Source organism: Apostichopus japonicus, chromosome 8, assembly GCF_037975245.1.
Source record: "Apostichopus japonicus isolate 1M-3 chromosome 8, ASM3797524v1, whole genome shotgun sequence".
NCBI classification, from domain to species: Eukaryota; Metazoa; Echinodermata; class Holothuroidea; order Aspidochirotida; family Stichopodidae; genus Apostichopus; species Apostichopus japonicus.
This window is the reverse complement of record NC_092568.1, coordinates 3,450,866-3,468,184: the sequence shown is the minus strand read 5'-3', so window position 1 is coordinate 3,468,184 and position 17,319 is coordinate 3,450,866. Positions and strand designations below refer to the sequence as shown.

The window sequence follows — 17,319 nt, the reverse complement described above, 5'->3', positions numbered from 1 at the left end:
GGGAGACTCCCATTATTCCCCCCCCCCCCGGACATCCATCCACCAAAATAGTATTTCTGGAAGGGGTCGCAGCCTAGCTTGAAGGGCAAAAGGGGTTCCCAATGAAGAAAGTTTGGGAAGCGCTGGTCTACATTGTCCCTACCAATAGTTATAGTTTTCCTTCCCCTCCTCTTCCCCCTCCTCTTCCCCCTCCTCTTCCCCCTCCTCTTCCCCCTCCTCTTCCCCCTCCTCTTCCCCCTTCTCTTCCCCCTCCTCTTCCCCCTCCTCTTTCCCCTCCTCTTCCCCCTTCTCTTCCCCCTCCTCTTCCCCCTCCTCTTACCCCCTCCCCTCCATTAAATGAAGGGGAAATCTGAGGTACTTTTTTTGCAGCATTGGTCTGATTAATCTCGGACATTTTTGCTTTTCTATAACTGTGTCATCTGACATAAATTTACAGGAAACATCTGAAAATGCAGTACTTGGAAATGTGTTTATTAATTCTTCTTTTTTTCAAAAATCTATCCTACGGAGGAAGCCTCTGGAAGAGACATTGACGGATTTTACGTCTCATCGGAATGCTGTCTTTATCATAGGTGACAATGACATAACTTTTTCATTTTCATTTAATTTATTTTAAAATTTATTTTGTTTTCTTTGTGTGGTTTATTGCGAATTTTCGGTTAAAAAACTATATTGCTATCATTAATGTAAATGTTTTGAAAACATTTCAAGTTGGCCTCCACCATTTTGTATGGGTATACTCTTAGGATGAATTTGTTTTTGTTATAAATGTATTAACTATTCGGAAAGATCAGAATTGGAGCTTACCGACTGAGTTAGATTAAGTTATATTTTAAACATTAAGTCTAGTCCAAGTTATAAACGTTTGCCAAGCGTTCAACACTCGTTTCTATACAATCACGAAATTCCCTCTTACTTCTTACTGGTAGGAACGATAATATCGTACCAAGCTCCCCATATGTTCATATTTGATTATAGGTTCTCGAAATATGTAGACCTACAAACAAATAAGAAATGTTGATATATATCTATATATATATGCTACTGCTTCTGTATTTAGGCCTAGTACTCTTATACTCATTGTCGACAATCCCAGCACCTTCCCCAAGTTAAGCAAGTTAAGATTCTTACTAATCCCCTTACATCTATCTCTTTGTGTTCACCATGCTCATTCCTGTCTGTATTCTGTGCGTGTTTTTGTCCCTTCTGTTACTGTACGTTATTTGTCATCTAGCCTCTTAAGGAGATCCTGCTAGGATGGAAAGTCAGGCCAACTAACTGTTACACAATATTTTAATTGACGTCTCCTCTTTTAATTGCTGGTACATTGATGCAAATCGAAAACACACGATGACACTTTCTGTTGATATTTAGTATTGAAAATAGCTAACCGAAAGCTCTCGAAGTAATAAGTGCATTGTGTATGCATTAACTCAAAGGGAGGAGAGGGTTTACCGTGTCATTCCTTTCTATGAATATGATATCAAATTTAAGACAACAAATCTGGATTTCTTCTTCAGTAAGACCGTGGTCGCTTGCATGGAAGTAGGCTATGAAAGAAGCAATCAACTGTCTGAAAACATCTCTTTTTACGCATGCGTCTGATGTAGACGAGAAGAAAATGGCAAACTTCAAGAATGTGTGTCTGGGAGTTGCGATTATGTTTCTCCATGTTCAGTTTGGATTTCACTGTGGAGTGAGTAAGTGCCAATGTTATTTGCTTTACCTGTTAACTTTAAAGAAGACACGGTTGACTGATCTAAAACGTTGTGCTAAAATGCTAAAATGTGTTTGTAGAAGCAATGCTAGTAGGTAATTACTCACCCATGCGTGGCAAATATAGCTCTATTTTAAAACTGTACATTTGCACAATTCCTGTCAGAAAGAGACCAAAATATTTTCACTTTTTGTTGCTATTCATTATAACCTGAAGTTGATAGATTTATTATAGGTCGGTGTTTTCCGAAGGAGAAATAGTACCTGACAATGCCATAGACGGTTATTCGATTCGTGAGTTAGCAGGGGCGGATCCAGGATTTTGAGAAATGGGGGGCGACATCCCGATGGTAGCACTTTAGTGATCTGCGTCCTGGGGGAGGGGTCTAGGGGGAGGGGTTGTCGCCCTCCCCCTTGGAAATTTTTGGTTAATTGTGAGTGCTTAGATGCAAAATGGTGAAAAATTTCGCCAAAAACTAGAAAAACCAGAAACGTTGTGCTTTTTTGTGCACATATTTTTTCTCGATAGACACATATTTAACAACGCTCAACAGTGCATGTACAATGGATACACTATTATTGCGTCGATTCGTTTTTTCTTTTGCGCGAAAATTATGACACCAGATTCACCCCAAGAAAAAACATAAAACAAGATATATTCAATGAGATAATTATGATATACTTATTAATGAAAGGGGGTGTAAGCGGGTTTACACTATCTAACGCAACGTAGTCGCCAAGAACCTGAAGTATTTTTAAGGGAGGGCCCGATAATAAGCGGAAACGGATCACCGACAGAAAAAATATCGGAATTTGTGGACTATTTCTTGCTTCCTATTGTATTAAAACAAAGCACCTATGTGAAAGACACAAATCACATTCTGAAAATTGTGGAAGCCACCCCGTTACCAAAAGCAGTAGTACTTGCTACACTCGATGTCGTCGCCATGTATACCAATACTCCCCAAGAGGAGGCATTGGATATATGTCAAGAAGTCTATGAAAAGGCGGAAAAAAGCGAATATGGAATAAATAAAATATCTTCCATGTCCATGCGCAAACTAATTGAACTTATTTTTAACAAGAAACTGTTTCGAGTTCAATAACCAATTCTATCTACAAAAGATCGGTTGCGCCATGGGTAGCCAAGCCTCTCCGGAAATCTGTGATATCGTCATGCATAGACTGGAAAACCAGATTTTACCGACAGATAATAAAATCTTAAAATGGCTCCGCTATAGAGAAGAAATTCTATTGCTTTACGACGGTTGACCTCAGGAACTTGAACAACTAGTAAACAGGTTGAATGAAATTCACCGCTTCTTAAAGTTTACGGTAGAAATATTACACACCGAGGTAACATACCTAGATTTGAAAATCTTCAAAGGTCCAAGGTTTGAAACCAATGGGTTATTAGACACCAAAGTCTACACCAAACCCACGGAAACCTTCCAATACCTCGACAGAAACTCTGCACACCCACTTGCCACTTTTAAAGGCTTCATTAAAGGGGAAGTCTTACGATACGCACGTCTATGTAACAATGAGACTGATTTCTTACAGAAAAAGAATGCGTTCACAGAGAAACTGTTACTCCGTAACTATAAGAAAGAGGAAATTGCCTCAGCCACGAAAGGCATAAAATTTGAAAACCGTGGGCAATACCTCACTACCAAACCTAAACAAAAGGAACCACCAATGGTGTTCAAGCTTACCTATACACCCCATATCAAAACCACGCATTTGAAAAATGTACTTTTGAAACATTGGCACTTAATCTTGCAACACGCGGATAGGGGCGTAGCAAAGTTTTGTTGTTGTTGGGGGGGGGGGGGTATGGAGGATTTGATTTGCCGACGGATCTGGAAGTGGTGACTGAAATGGGGGAGGGGTCTAAGGGGAGGGGGTGTGGAAAATTTTTAGTTTTGAAACGTCCTTAGATGCAATCTGGTGCATATTTTAAGTCAAATTTGGCACCGTAGAATTTCCATTTCGATATTATTTTTATGGCAGTCGGCAGAAGAAGAATTAATTGGGACCAATTATCGAACTGTGTTTTCTCTTTCACCGATCGTTGAAATAGTGAAACTTCGTGATGAAAATGTTCAGAAAACTTTCCGGTAATGAGAAATAACAACATTCATTGATATACAAGCGAGAAACGTTAAAAATTGTGTACAATTCGTGAGCCGTGTCCTTAAGTTTTCCACGGAGAACGAATGACATCTGCGATGACGTCATTCTGAACAGAGGATAATAACAACACGTTGTCACACGATAGCACGACTCATGGGCTGCGGCCTATACGGAAGCCTTTAATTCCATTTCTTTCACTGAGTTGCCGGCGATTCTGGCACTCGTCTAGCTGAGCCTGGCTACAGTAGCTATACTGACGGCCGTGACATTATCAGTTATTTGCCGAGAGGTTTTTAACTTGCAGACGTCGGGTGATTGGATTGGTGAATGAGTTTATCAGATGAAGAACTGGAAAATCGAAATAACCGATAAAGAAGCTCCCGTTCTCCTTTTCTCTATTCAGCTTTCCTTCTTTCTTCCCCTTCCGCTCTCTTCACCTTGTCTCCACCCCCCACACCCCCCCCCCCCGCTCGCCACGCCCCTGCACGCGGAATTATCCAAACTGTTTCCAAAAGAACCGATTCTAGCCTACAAAAGGGCCCAAAATCTCAAAGATTTACTTGTTAACTCAAGGTTACTAACGAAGAATCAGCTGACTCTCAAGGTTCACACGAAGCTCTTTTAGATGCTCTTATAGCTTCACTATGAGTCCATAAAAACTCGTGCACAGAAAATAGATGCATTTTGAGAACGAGACGCCCAGGCCGAATATAAAATATTCAAAGGCTACTACTGATGAAGCTCCTCCTATAAAGTTTGAGAGCAGAAACCGGTCTAGTTGGTCATAAGAACCTACACTAGTCTCTCCTACTATTAACCGTACACTCAATTCACCTAAGAGGTGCAATTATGTTTCACCACGAGGAGCATGCTATAAGTTCATGTTCCTCGGGCCCTCCCTTAAAAATACTTCAGGTTCTTGGCGACTACGTTGCGTTAGATAGTGTAAAACCGCCTACACCCCTTTCATTCAGATAATTATGATATACTTGCTAACTGTGCATTGATTTTCCCTGACAGTAATAGTCAGCACTATAGTACTGAGCTGTATCTAATTAATACGTGATGTCGCGTAGGCCTGATAATTGCCTTAGTTTCAAATTTGGAATAAAAACGATCGCGTTTCAGGGAAGAGCAGCTGGATATATATTAGGCTTTTCTTTCACCAAGTTATGCCTATTAGGAATTTGAAGTACTCCCACATAAAAAAAAACGCAACTGATTTCCAAAAAGGGGGGGCCGGGGCCGGGGCCGGGGCCGGGGCCGGGGCCGGGGCCGGGGCCGGGGCCGGGGCCGGGGCCGGGGCCGGGGCCGGGGCCGGGGCCGGGGCCGGGGCCGGGGCCGGGGCCGGGGCCGGGTCGGCCCCCCCCCCTGGATCCGCCCCTGGTTAGTATACTAGCAACAATGATTAAACCGTGACCATGGAGATATATGTTCGGATGGATAGTACATTAGTATAATGGCACCTCCGTTCATGACTTAATTTCACCGCATTTATCTTTACTCCGGAAGGAGGGGGATTGCTGAGAGTGATTTGGGTCATGTATCAAGCATTTTTATCATTTATGTTGCGTAGTCTACCTATTTTACTGCTTCGTGAAGGTGTTGAAATGCAGAATTGCAAGAGGGGGTAGCTCGCGTCAAAATGTTCACAGCACACGTAACTACAATTTGCCGAATAACACACCCTGTTTTCCCCTTTGCTTTCCAATTTAGCATATAGCTAGCTGAATCTTCTTGTCTGCTGTTCTTTTTTTCAGGTGCATTGCAAACGGTTGCCTCTAAACGGCTAGCCGATGACCTTCTTACTAACTATGGTTCACGCTATGTCAGACCAGTCAAAGATGTCGACTCCACGCTGAGCGTTTACTTCAGAGCCAAGCCAATATGGTTTGCAGATTTTGTAAGTTGAAGACTGACTCAAACGAAATACGTGTTTTAAAATTTGTATGTGTTTAACGTGTTATAAATGTGCCTGATGATCGGTGCGCGAGCCGCACACGTGAAACTCCGAGTAGCAGTATGATGATAGTTTAGTTAAGTATATTATGTGATATATATATATATATATATATATATATATATATATATATATATATATATATATATATATATATATATATATATATATATATATATATATATATATATATATATATATATATATATATATATATATATATATATATATATATATATTAGGGATGCACCGGATCCAAATTTTTGGATCCGGCCGGAACCGGATTTTGCCGGAAAGTACATGAAATCCGGCCGGAACCGGATTTTTTTATTACACAAAAGAAAATCATTAATAAGAAGTAGAAATATGAAACAAGGAGCAAATCTTAGGTGAGGTATACGCATATTATAAAGAAGGTGGTTTTTGTGGAATTTAAAAAAAAATCAGACGTATTTAACCATATAAGAGATTGTTTCACACATAAATATTCAGAGAAAACATGAATGCCAACAATAATGGGAAAGTAAAGATTCAATGGAACAGTATTTTGACTGATAAGTATATGCATGGTCTATTTTAACTGCACAATATTAAACTGATGAAGGCTGCAAGAAATGATATATATATATATATATATATATATATATATATATATATATATATATATATATATATATATATATATATATATATATATATATATATATATATATATATATATATATATATATATATATATATATATATATATATGTATATATATATATATATGTATATATATATATATATATATTTATATATATATATATATATATATATATATATATATATATATATATATATATATATATATATATATATATATATATATATATATATATATATATATATATAAATAATAAATCCTTAACCAGTTTTAAGTCATTGTCCCATTCGAAACACAACGTGCTTGCTCAATACAATAGCTGTTAAATTAACTATAAGCTAATTAAAAGCTAGTTGCCTAGGTAACTGTAATGTATACCTAGATAGTACCCGCGTTCGTGGGATAGAACGTATAATCATATTCAGCTTTGTCAAGGAAAGCTTGGACAATTTAATTCAGCATTAATATAGCAGTATACGAGAGAAGCCTGCCAGACATGTCATACAAATCCCGGACATAAAGCACATTTGAAATAAAACACTTCTTGCACCAAACTACTTCACTATTAATCTTGATAAAGCTGTTGTTCCAGAAAATCTGATCACCGTAATTCAACACCGGAGTTTTACAAGTGAGATCGCTCCAAACACAACAGCAATTGCGAATAAACTCGTTTTTTGGTTCCTTGCTTTAGCAAAAGGAACCTATGCAGTCAGGTTGGCGTGTGTGTGTGTGTGTGGGTGTGTATGTGTGTGCGTGTGTATGTGTGTGTGTGCGTCTGTGACACTTGCTTGGGTACGCTCTATCTCAATAAGGGAATGTTGGATTGAGGCCAAACTTGGACTATAGATCCGCCATATGGAGAAGGTGTGCTCTATTGTTTTTGGTGCCCACAAAGGTCACCAAAGGTCAGTTATGGTCCAAAAACCGAAAATATTAAAACTGCAATAACTCCCAGTGCCAATGTGCAACAAGGTTGATATTTTGGGACAAGTTGTGAACTGGTTAGGGGAACATTTTCAAACTTAACGGTCATGTGATCCGAGGTCACCAAAGGTCAATTAATGATAAAAAACTAGTATTTTTGCAATAACTTGAGAACGAAATGTCCGTTAGGGTTGGGAGTTGCTTCAATGTAATCCAATTGTCGACCCGCATCTGGGTGACCCTTGACCTCAATTTGACCTCTGGTGACCTTTACGTGTTTTTTGGGGATTTTTACAGTTTTGATGCTATTTTCAGATGTCAAAGGTACCTTCTGATCATAAATGTCAATAGGTTGACCCCGTGTGACATTTATGTGCGAAGTTATATGGGGTCAAAGTTTTTCGGTCGGAGTTAGGATGGTTGTACAGACTTGTCGTTTTGTTTTTTGGAATCAGGAGATTAAACTACATCTGAAACCAAGGTCAATAGGTCAAAGGTCACATTAGGAAAAATGTGCTTATTTTGGGAGGAAACGAGCAAAAAAGAAAATGTTTGGTTTTGATGCTAGATTTGGATATCAAAGGTACCTTCCGATCAAAAATGTCAATTGGTTGACACCCGTGTGACCTTCGTGTGCGAAGTTATACGAGGTCAAAGTTAATTTTCAGACATTTAATGCAACAACTCCCAGTTCCAAGGTGTGACATGGTTGATATTTTTGGACAAGTTGCAAATGGTATAGGGGAATATTTTCAAACTTAACGGTCATGTGATCCGAGGTCACCAAAGGTCAATTAATGTTAAAAAACTAGTATTTTGGGGGTAAAAAATGGGCAAAGAAAAAAATGTTTGAATTTGTATAGTTTGATGCTCTAATTTAGGTCTCATCAATCAAAAATGTCAATAAGTTGACCCAAGGTGACCTTTGTATGTTAACTTATATGAGGTCAAAGTTAATTTTCAGACATTTAGTGTAATAACTCCCAGTGCCAAGGTGTTACACAGTTGATATTTTGAGACAAGTTGCAAATGGTATAGGGGAATATTTTCAAACTTAACGGTCATGTGATCCAAGGTCACCAAAGGTCAAATAATGATGAAAAAGGAGTATTTTTGCAATAACTTGAGAACAAATTGTCCGTTAGGGTTGGGAGTTGCTTCAATGTAATCCAATTGTCGACCCGCATCTGGGTGACCCTTGACCTCAATTTGACCTCTGGTGACCTTTACGTGTTTTTTGGGGATTTTTACAGTTTTGATGCTATTTTCAGATGTCAAAGGTACCTTCTGATCATAAATGTCAATAGGTTGACCCCGTGTGACCTTTATGTGCGAAGTTATATGGGGTCAAAGTTAATTTTCAGACATTTAATGCAATAACTCCCAGTTCCAAGGTGTGACAAGGTTGATATATTTGGAGTAGTTGCAAATGGTATAGGGGAATATTTTCAAACTTAACAGTCATGTGATACAAGGTCACCAAAGGTCAATTAATGATAAAAACCTAGTATTTTTGCGATAACTTGAGAACAAATTGTCCGTTAGGGTTGGGAGTTGCTTCAATGTAATCCAATTGTCGACCCGCATCTGGGTGACCCTTGACCTCAATTTGACCTCTGGTGACCTTTTCGTGTTTTGTGGATTTTTACAGTTTCGATGCTATTTTCAGATGTTAAAGGTACCTTCTGATCATAAATGTCAATGGGTTGACCCCCATGGGACCTTCATGTGGGAAGTTATATGAGGTCAAAGTTAATTTTCAGACATTTAATGCAATAACTCCCAGTTCCAAGGTGTGTCACGGTTGATTTCTTTGTACAAGTTGCAAATGGTATAGGGGAATATTTTAAAACTTAACGGTCATGTGATTCAACGTCACCAAAGGTCAGCTAATGTTTAAAAGGTAGTATTTTGGGGGGAGAAAATGGGAAAAGAAAAAATGTTTGAATTTTTACAGTCATGCTCTATTTAGGTCTCACCGATCAAAAATGTCAATTGGTTGACCTCCGGGTGACCTTTGTGTGTGAAGTTATGTATACAAGTTCAAAGTTAATTTTTTGACATTTAATGCAATTAAATCTCAATGCCAAGGTGTGACATGGTTGATATTTTGGGACAAGTTGTGAATTGGGTGGTGGAACATTTTGAAGCTTAAAGGTCATGTCATCTGAGGTCACCAATGTTATCATATCTGTTGACACGCTTGTAGGTCTCTTATATTTCTTACATTTTCGACGCCATATTTAGATCTCAAAAGTGCCTTTTGATCAAAAATCCGATCACATTTTGTGATCACAAAAGTGTTGGCTATAGTGTTGGTTACTTTATGGGAACATGTAGGACCACAATTACTTGGACTATTTGAGCCCAATCTTGCTTGATAATATTATGTGTATTGTCATATACCCCAAGCAAGGAACCACAGTGCCCTTGGGCTCTTGTTTCAATATGCTTTCCCTTAAAATTTACATCTAAAAAGAAAATTCTTACCAACGCTTTTCCCCAAAAAAGTCGAAAAGGACTTTCCAATGGCCAAAAGTGTGATCTGTATATCTTTTATACCAAGTGATTTTAATACTTTCCCTAAAATCGTGCACGTTGATTATATTTAAGCCGCCTTCTTCCTGTGACTGCATTAAATAATTTGTCTTTATCTTATCGCCTTTGTCTCTCCAAATAAAGTTAAACAGTATACTATTTAATCCCTTCTTTAATCTGGTGGATTAGGCAGAACAGAGAAGAGGAAAACAAGTAATGACAAAGCAAAACGTTTTATGATAACAATTTTAGCATAGGGAGACCACATATTCAGGACACTTTTCAAACGTGACAGTTTGGTAAATAATTTAAGGGAAAAGGGTCACATCTATAACTTGTATAGGTCTAATACCGAGAACCTTAACAGGACCATCTGTAAAAGGAATATTATAAGCACTCTGACCCTGAACATTCTGAATATGAGCACCGATAGGAAGAATGTTTGAATTATCGAAGTTGACCTTCAGACCAGAAGTTTGTTTAAATGCTGTTAGGATCTCAATATCTGTCTTTTAAAGAACAATATCGTTAATGTCCATAAAAAATAGTTGTGACATCAGCATACATACTTTATCGTCAACATTGCCTACTGGAAGTCCGACATGAATATGGTCAGTTCGTAAATTCGAGACCAAGATATAATCCGATTGTGTAGCAAGGGGTGTGACGGATATATACAATTAATGAAGATCAACAAACCAAAAAAAGTCCATTTCACGACCGATTTGTATGTATAAACATGTTTTAATACCGATATATTGTCAAAGCTGCTTTGTCAACATAAGTATTGGCTGTGGTCAACCTTGAATACCTCCTTTATCATATATTCTGCAGTTCTCACTGGAAGCCATTGCACGTACAGGCTCTGGTTACGTTTCATACCTTAAAATTCGCAACAATGACTCGAGCAACGTTCCTATTGGTTTATCCTTCTCAAGTGATTTAACGAACCTTATACCTGGCTGTCAATCTTCTTTGTACTTAGAAGTTCATCAGTCAAGTAAATCCTAATTTTGTGTATAGACATATTAGTTTCATCTGTGGAAAAATGATTCACATATAGTACAAAAAAGAACAAAACATTTTCAGCTTAATTGCCATAATGACATCATTTGCTCTTCTTTTTGCCCGACGCATTGGCGAAATGTAACAACATTTGATGGGTTGAGGGGGGGGGGGGGGTCGTATCTTAGACAGATAAGATGCTTCGAGGATGTGACTTCGATCTAAAAATGTAAAACTTTCTTCAGTAACCAGATTATCCCTTTAATTGAATTAACTGGAACGTTGTTGTCCGTCCAGGTTCTTTAACTTGAGAAATGAAATGGAACGAAACCAGCTAGTATAATTTTATAGCTCTTGATTCCGGTTTCAAGAACGACGGCATGATAGTCTTTGAATAAAACCTGGTACTTTGAGGAGGCTTGAAATCAAGCACTTAATGAAGCTGGTTTCACGGAGAACACTGTAATATTATAAGGAGACAGGTTATCTTAAAAAATTGTTGTCAAAACCTCCGTTCTATTCCGTATGATATAATTAAAGGAACTATGGATGAACTCTCGCTGCTATTGTGGCATTTTCGCGTTCCGAAAATTTCAAAGTTCTTATTTCTAATATAGTTGTTCATTTTACTTTGAAAATATTGCAAAGAAAGCTATAAACGTTTTGATGTCATATGCCACGATTGCAACACTTAACTCTATTATTTGCCAGGTGCATTCTTTCAATGTCACCGAAATGTCAAGAAAACGTACTGAAACAAACAATACCTGCTGTAGATTATGTTAACTTAACGTGTTTTCACTAACAAATGCAGAAAATATCAATCACCATTTCTCGGTGATTTAACTAATGAAACGCATCTAAGGTACTGTTTGATATCAATCATACTTTTATTAACATTTTCAGTATCTTTGAAACATTTCTAGTTATTTGTTTCCATTTTCTTTCTGATTCTTAATAGGACGAAGCAAGACAAGTGTTGTCATTCGTTGCGGCAAATCAATACGTAAGGATTCATAAATTATCATTTTTCAAGATAAAGACGAAATTTGAACTTTCTGTTTTATTATTAACATATTTAATTCTACATAACAAATTCTGACAGCTCCATTTAAATCGTAACCTTCAGAGAGACTTTGATACAATTGAGTTGTTTTAAATATGAGCCAAAGTTGAAGTTTGGTTATGCATTCAGCTCAATTTGACCGTCTATATTAAATGTGATGTTTCTAAGAAATGACGTAACAGATATGTGTTAAAGAACCACAATATCATATCAATGTAACACATGAAAGTGATAATGTTTGCATGAGATTTTAAGAATAGTTAAAGAATGCATCCTCGAACTTGTTAATGTTGTTTAACATTTTTTCCACCCTCTTCAAACTAAAGTTATTGCGTCTTCAGTCATTCGTAGAAAAAGTCTCCAACCGTGGTCTATTGTCATATGCACTTCTTATTGTGTTATGATAATTTTTCTACAATATGCATCCAATAAGATTCAAGATAGAATACCGAAATAATAAGTTGACTGGTTAATCCTATACCGTTAAAGGTAAACTATAAGTAGGTTACTCCTATATATGATTTCAAATAACCTGATTATATATTCCAAAATATTTTACGCAATGTTTGATAGATTTTAGTTAAGGCCATCAGTATTATCCGGCTCAAAATGTTAGGCCGAGACATATATAATGGTCACTCCCAATGATATCTTGGACATCCAACTGTTATGTTATTGAACACTCCTAATTTATGTCTGGGAATAATTTCGAGATTCAGAACCTCCAGCTGATTCCTTTCGAAAACTTCTAGCAATTTAAGCAATCTACATTTGGGAACAAGAAACGATGACCTTTAAACTATGTCCTTCTAGAAATGGAAGGACGAATTTCTGACTTGGAATCCAGACGACTATGGAGGCGTTACAGAGATAAATTTTGGGAAAGATCAAATCTGGTTTCCAGATGTAACTCCTTATGAGAGGTGAGTTTGTATCGAAAAATGACTGGCCTGTAATTATAAGTTTCCACGTATATTAGAAGCTCGCCTACGGGGTCGTATCCAGGATTTCACAAAGGAAGGCTGTGGCTCTCAGCCATGGAGTGGGATCTAGGTGTCCTCCCCTAGACAACATTAATTCTTAGACGTGAAATGTCAATTTCAAAATTTGGTCTACACGCAAGGTTGTGCTCATAACTGCTGTTATTTTTTGTGTGGTTGATAAGGGGAGGGGTTTACCCCCCCCCCCCACCCTGGATCAGCGTCTGGTCTACCAATTAGGCCCTCGGTTTGTACACAGTACATCAAGATGTTTACACAAACGCATAGTTTGTTTTATAAATAGTACATATTGGACACTACGCTAATCATTTTTTCACACAATGTGAAACATGCGTGAACTATGATCAGCCAAGTGTCCGCAACGTTTTGCTCTCACTGATTCTATATGAGATCATGAGGGTTTCGTCGCATCCCTCAAGTGTTATCATAACCTAATTGTATACCTCTCCTCAAACAGATTGCCCCACCACAAATCCCCCCACCCTCCCTGCCCTTCCGTTTCCAACATAGACTTTTTCCTTGACCGCCTGCCTGCCACGTGGGCTGGCGACCTAACAGCCCTTGAATTATTCATTGGCTTTACAGTGTGAGAAGTGCGTTATTGTACATTCGATCAATATAACTAAATATCCTTCACTCGCTTCACAGAAATTAATAATACTTAATTATTAACTGTTCGTTCAGTCCAGGGTGCTGAGTGGCTTAATTTCATCAATTACAATCTTATTTCGAATAATACAACTAGACTCGGTCAAATTGGAACAAAAATGTAAAAAAAAATATATTAAGCAATTAACGATAAAGTTTTCGAAATTAGTTTTGTTAGTCATAACATTTATTAATGCTTTAAAAAGTAGCCTATGCTTGTTTTACTTAAACCTTAACAGAGTTGATACTGGACCGGTAGATGCTAACATGGATGAAACGTTTCTAACAGTGGACTACGAAGGTCAGGTCGTTTACTATAATCTCGCATTTTATGCTATTTTCTGCAAGATGGACGTTCGTCTCTTCCCCTACGACAGCCATGGATGTCTCATTAGGTTTTTGGCTTATTCTTTTGAAGGAGACGCCGTAAGCTACTTTCAAAATCCTTCATATAGTTTCATACACCAAAGATTTTGTTTACTCATAAAGCGATGGTTTAGAGGTACGGGTTTTCTAAGGGGGGGGGGTCGTGACTGGTGACAGAGAACCATATCTTTTAAGCATCCGGATGAAATTTGCATCCCAAATCTGACATTTTGTATCCAGGTAACATTTGGAATTGGTAAGTTATAATATGTAGCAAAAAGTGAACCTGGAACAGCAATCGTGTGTTACGTGAGAAAAGCACTTTAGCACAACACAACTTTTTTCCTAAGTTAACGGTGTCGGCCTCTATGAAGTTTATAACGATGAAGATGACGATGGCGATGGCGATGACGTAGACTACGATGACGATGACGACGTAGACTACGATGACGATTGCGACGTCGATGATTACGACGACGGTGACGGTGATGACGGAATTGACGATGAATATGACCGTGACCATTTTGTTTGTTTTTGTTACAGGTTTCTCTTTACTATGTGAACGATTCTGATTCATCCGAAAACATATTAAAGAAGAACGGTGTTTGGTCGGTTTCCGGGTATGACATTCAAGAGGTTGAGACCACATATCTGTGTTGCCCCACACCGTATAGAGAGGTTTACTATACGATATACATACGGAGAGAGAGTGGTTTCTATGTCCTGAATGTTGGAGTACCGACCGTCTTGTTATCACTAACTACTCTATCGGTGTTTGTACTTCACCCCGAGTCCGGTGAAAAGGTATCTCTCTGTGTTAACAATGTCCTGGCTTTGATTATTTTTCAACAATTGCTAGCTACGAATATGCCGCCAACTGGAGATGAAACACCTATTGTTGGTAAGTATATATATTGAAACAATGGCTGCATAACGTGGTATTTCGTAGGTTCAGGTATGCATATAGGGCCTAGTATTGCCTCCACAACAGAAAGGGTGTATTCAGGCATCAAAAATGTTTTCGAAACATTTCGGGTGGAGCGATGAACAGTTTGTGAAGGCCGTCAGGTTTAAAGTAGATATTAGGGAGGGAGGTGAGGAGGAGGGAGCGGAGAGAGAAGGGAGGGGCGGAAAAAGGGAGGGAGGGAGGGAGAGTAGCTATCCAGTTGAGATCAAAATAGAAGAAATGCTTAAGAGCATTTACCCAAATATACTAGTCTGATTGTTATATACCTGTATACATAGGTGACAGGTAGCAATATTTACACCAATCAAATTACCTTCAAATATTGGCTGATTATTAGATTGAACATAACACACGTTAATTCAGAGGTAGAATTGTCAACATTGCTGGTAATTAATGAACCTACTGCAATTCCTTATCCCATTTCACTCCACCCACCTCGTGATTCAAGTACAGTACACTATATGGTTGTACAAGGCAGTGACAATAACTTATTGATTGAAAATGTCTTAACAAGGTTCCGGTGATCAATTTCGTAGTGCACCTCCCGAGTATCCACACCGGGACCAACTTGGTTTAACTTAATTGCGGGTGGCAGAGAGGACATTGTCCCTCATTCTCCCTGCATGCTTTTAATCCCGCCCACCTTCCGGCATTTCTCTTTTCTCGACATTTAAGACGTTAATGATATATATTTTTTACTCTTTCAGCTTATTACTTCGTAGTTGTCATCAGCATCAGCTATCTGTCGGTTCTTACAACTTGCCTGACCCTTGGCATCTATCATAATAAAGCTAAGCGCCCTCTTCCCAAGCTGCTTAAACTGATATTATACCCCGGAGGTTGCCTTAGTCACCGACGCGTTACTGATAGTTCAGACGGTCGTGGGTAAGTTCTGGACCATTTTTATGGGACTATAAAGCAGGTCAGGCGAGAGAGGTGGGGGAGTGGGGGCACAGACCGGCGTCATTTTGGCAGCCAGGCAAGATGTGAAGGGGACCGGGGGAATATGGGATATATGAAGAGTGTTAAATGGCGGCTAGTGAAATAGTTGTCCCCTGGGTCCGGCCTGGTTCTAAATGTCTGTGCTATATCTCAATGTCTCTGCTATTCAGGTACGCAAAAAAAAGCCTAGTTTGACGATAGTTCATCGTACTATGGATACATCTCTCTACAGTATGATTACCCTGCTAACAAATCCTCTAACTACAATTATTTTTAATATTTCAATATTCAATATTCTATTCAATATTTTTAGAAGTACGTTTCAAGCTTATTGATCCTGTTAGCCTGTTCGTTTCACTATAGAGGACCTTTCAATCGGACAGTACAAGCAATTTGTGTAATTTTGTATATGTGTACATAGTTCAACAGTAGCCTACTCAGAAATTCATATTGTTATTCATCAAGAAATCGGAAAGGTGATACTTTGGTCGTAAACCATGCGGGCATGGAGGACACGGGAATCGTGTTATCCCCAGGTACGGTTACCACCGGTGCTACCAGAATTATCCCAAATCAACCGATGCAACCTTCTGTGAGATCCATCAACAGAGGTTCCAGAAGACGACACAGTGAAGCTAGCGCAGCAGCATTTGAAACTGAATGGGTCCATGCAGCTATTCGGCTGGATATGATATTTTTCGGTCTCGCATTGTCTACAATGCTCTTGGCATTGGCATACTGCTTATTTCTGTTTATTTACGAAATGCCAAATCACGTGTGATCTGGCCTTTTCTTATAGATGTATTTCGTTTCTTAGAATTGATGGTGTAACTGTTTAAACGTAATGTGAACAAGTTAGGTGAAGGGTCTACCCCGACATACCCGACTTAAGGGTAGCGACCTTTCAGAGAATCAATGGGTAAACAGGGAGGGTATATTGGGTATATTGGGAGGGTTTGTGTGAGGGGTTATGGGTGGAGTGGGTGGGGTATTTGCAAGTCTACTGACTACTGTAAATATCACAAGATATTTTCAATGTATCTCTCTATTATTGGTATTTTCTTTCTTTTCTTCTTGGTGGTGATGGTAAGAGAAACTGGAAGAAGTCGCTTAAGTTAAATGGTGCAGGAGACATGTTGTCTGCATGCATAGCTGACTGTCATACCATCTAAGCAATCGTAAATAAAGAATCACAATATTGTACAAGAATCTTTTAGTCTTTCTTATATATAAGACTACAGACACATAGATGAGAGCGAAATAACTAATTAAAGAACAAATTTTTATTTACAATTACAAAAACGGTCCAAGCAGTTACAATATGCATCGTCTTTCAAATCCACACACACACGCAAAACTCTCTGAAGAAGATAAAAATTTATAAACTTATTAAACATAAAC

The 17,319-nt window shown here is 38.4% G+C and overlaps 1 protein-coding gene across 1 annotated transcript; it reads left to right on the top strand.

Annotated features, from left to right (window-relative positions):
- The first annotated feature begins 1,208 nt into the window (after positions 1 to 1,208).
- LOC139971504 (neuronal acetylcholine receptor subunit alpha-7-like) lies at positions 1,209 to 17,045 on the top strand. Its single transcript, XM_071978048.1, has 8 exons — positions 1,209 to 1,700; positions 5,613 to 5,755; positions 11,890 to 11,934; positions 12,808 to 12,917; positions 13,883 to 14,069; positions 14,553 to 14,910; positions 15,684 to 15,861; positions 16,384 to 17,045. Exons 1-8 carry the CDS (start codon positions 1,553 to 1,555, stop codon positions 16,697 to 16,699), a joined length of 1,485 nt encoding a protein of 494 aa, XP_071834149.1. The 5' UTR covers positions 1,209 to 1,552; the 3' UTR covers positions 16,700 to 17,045.
- Positions 17,046 to 17,319: the final 274 nt, after the last annotated feature.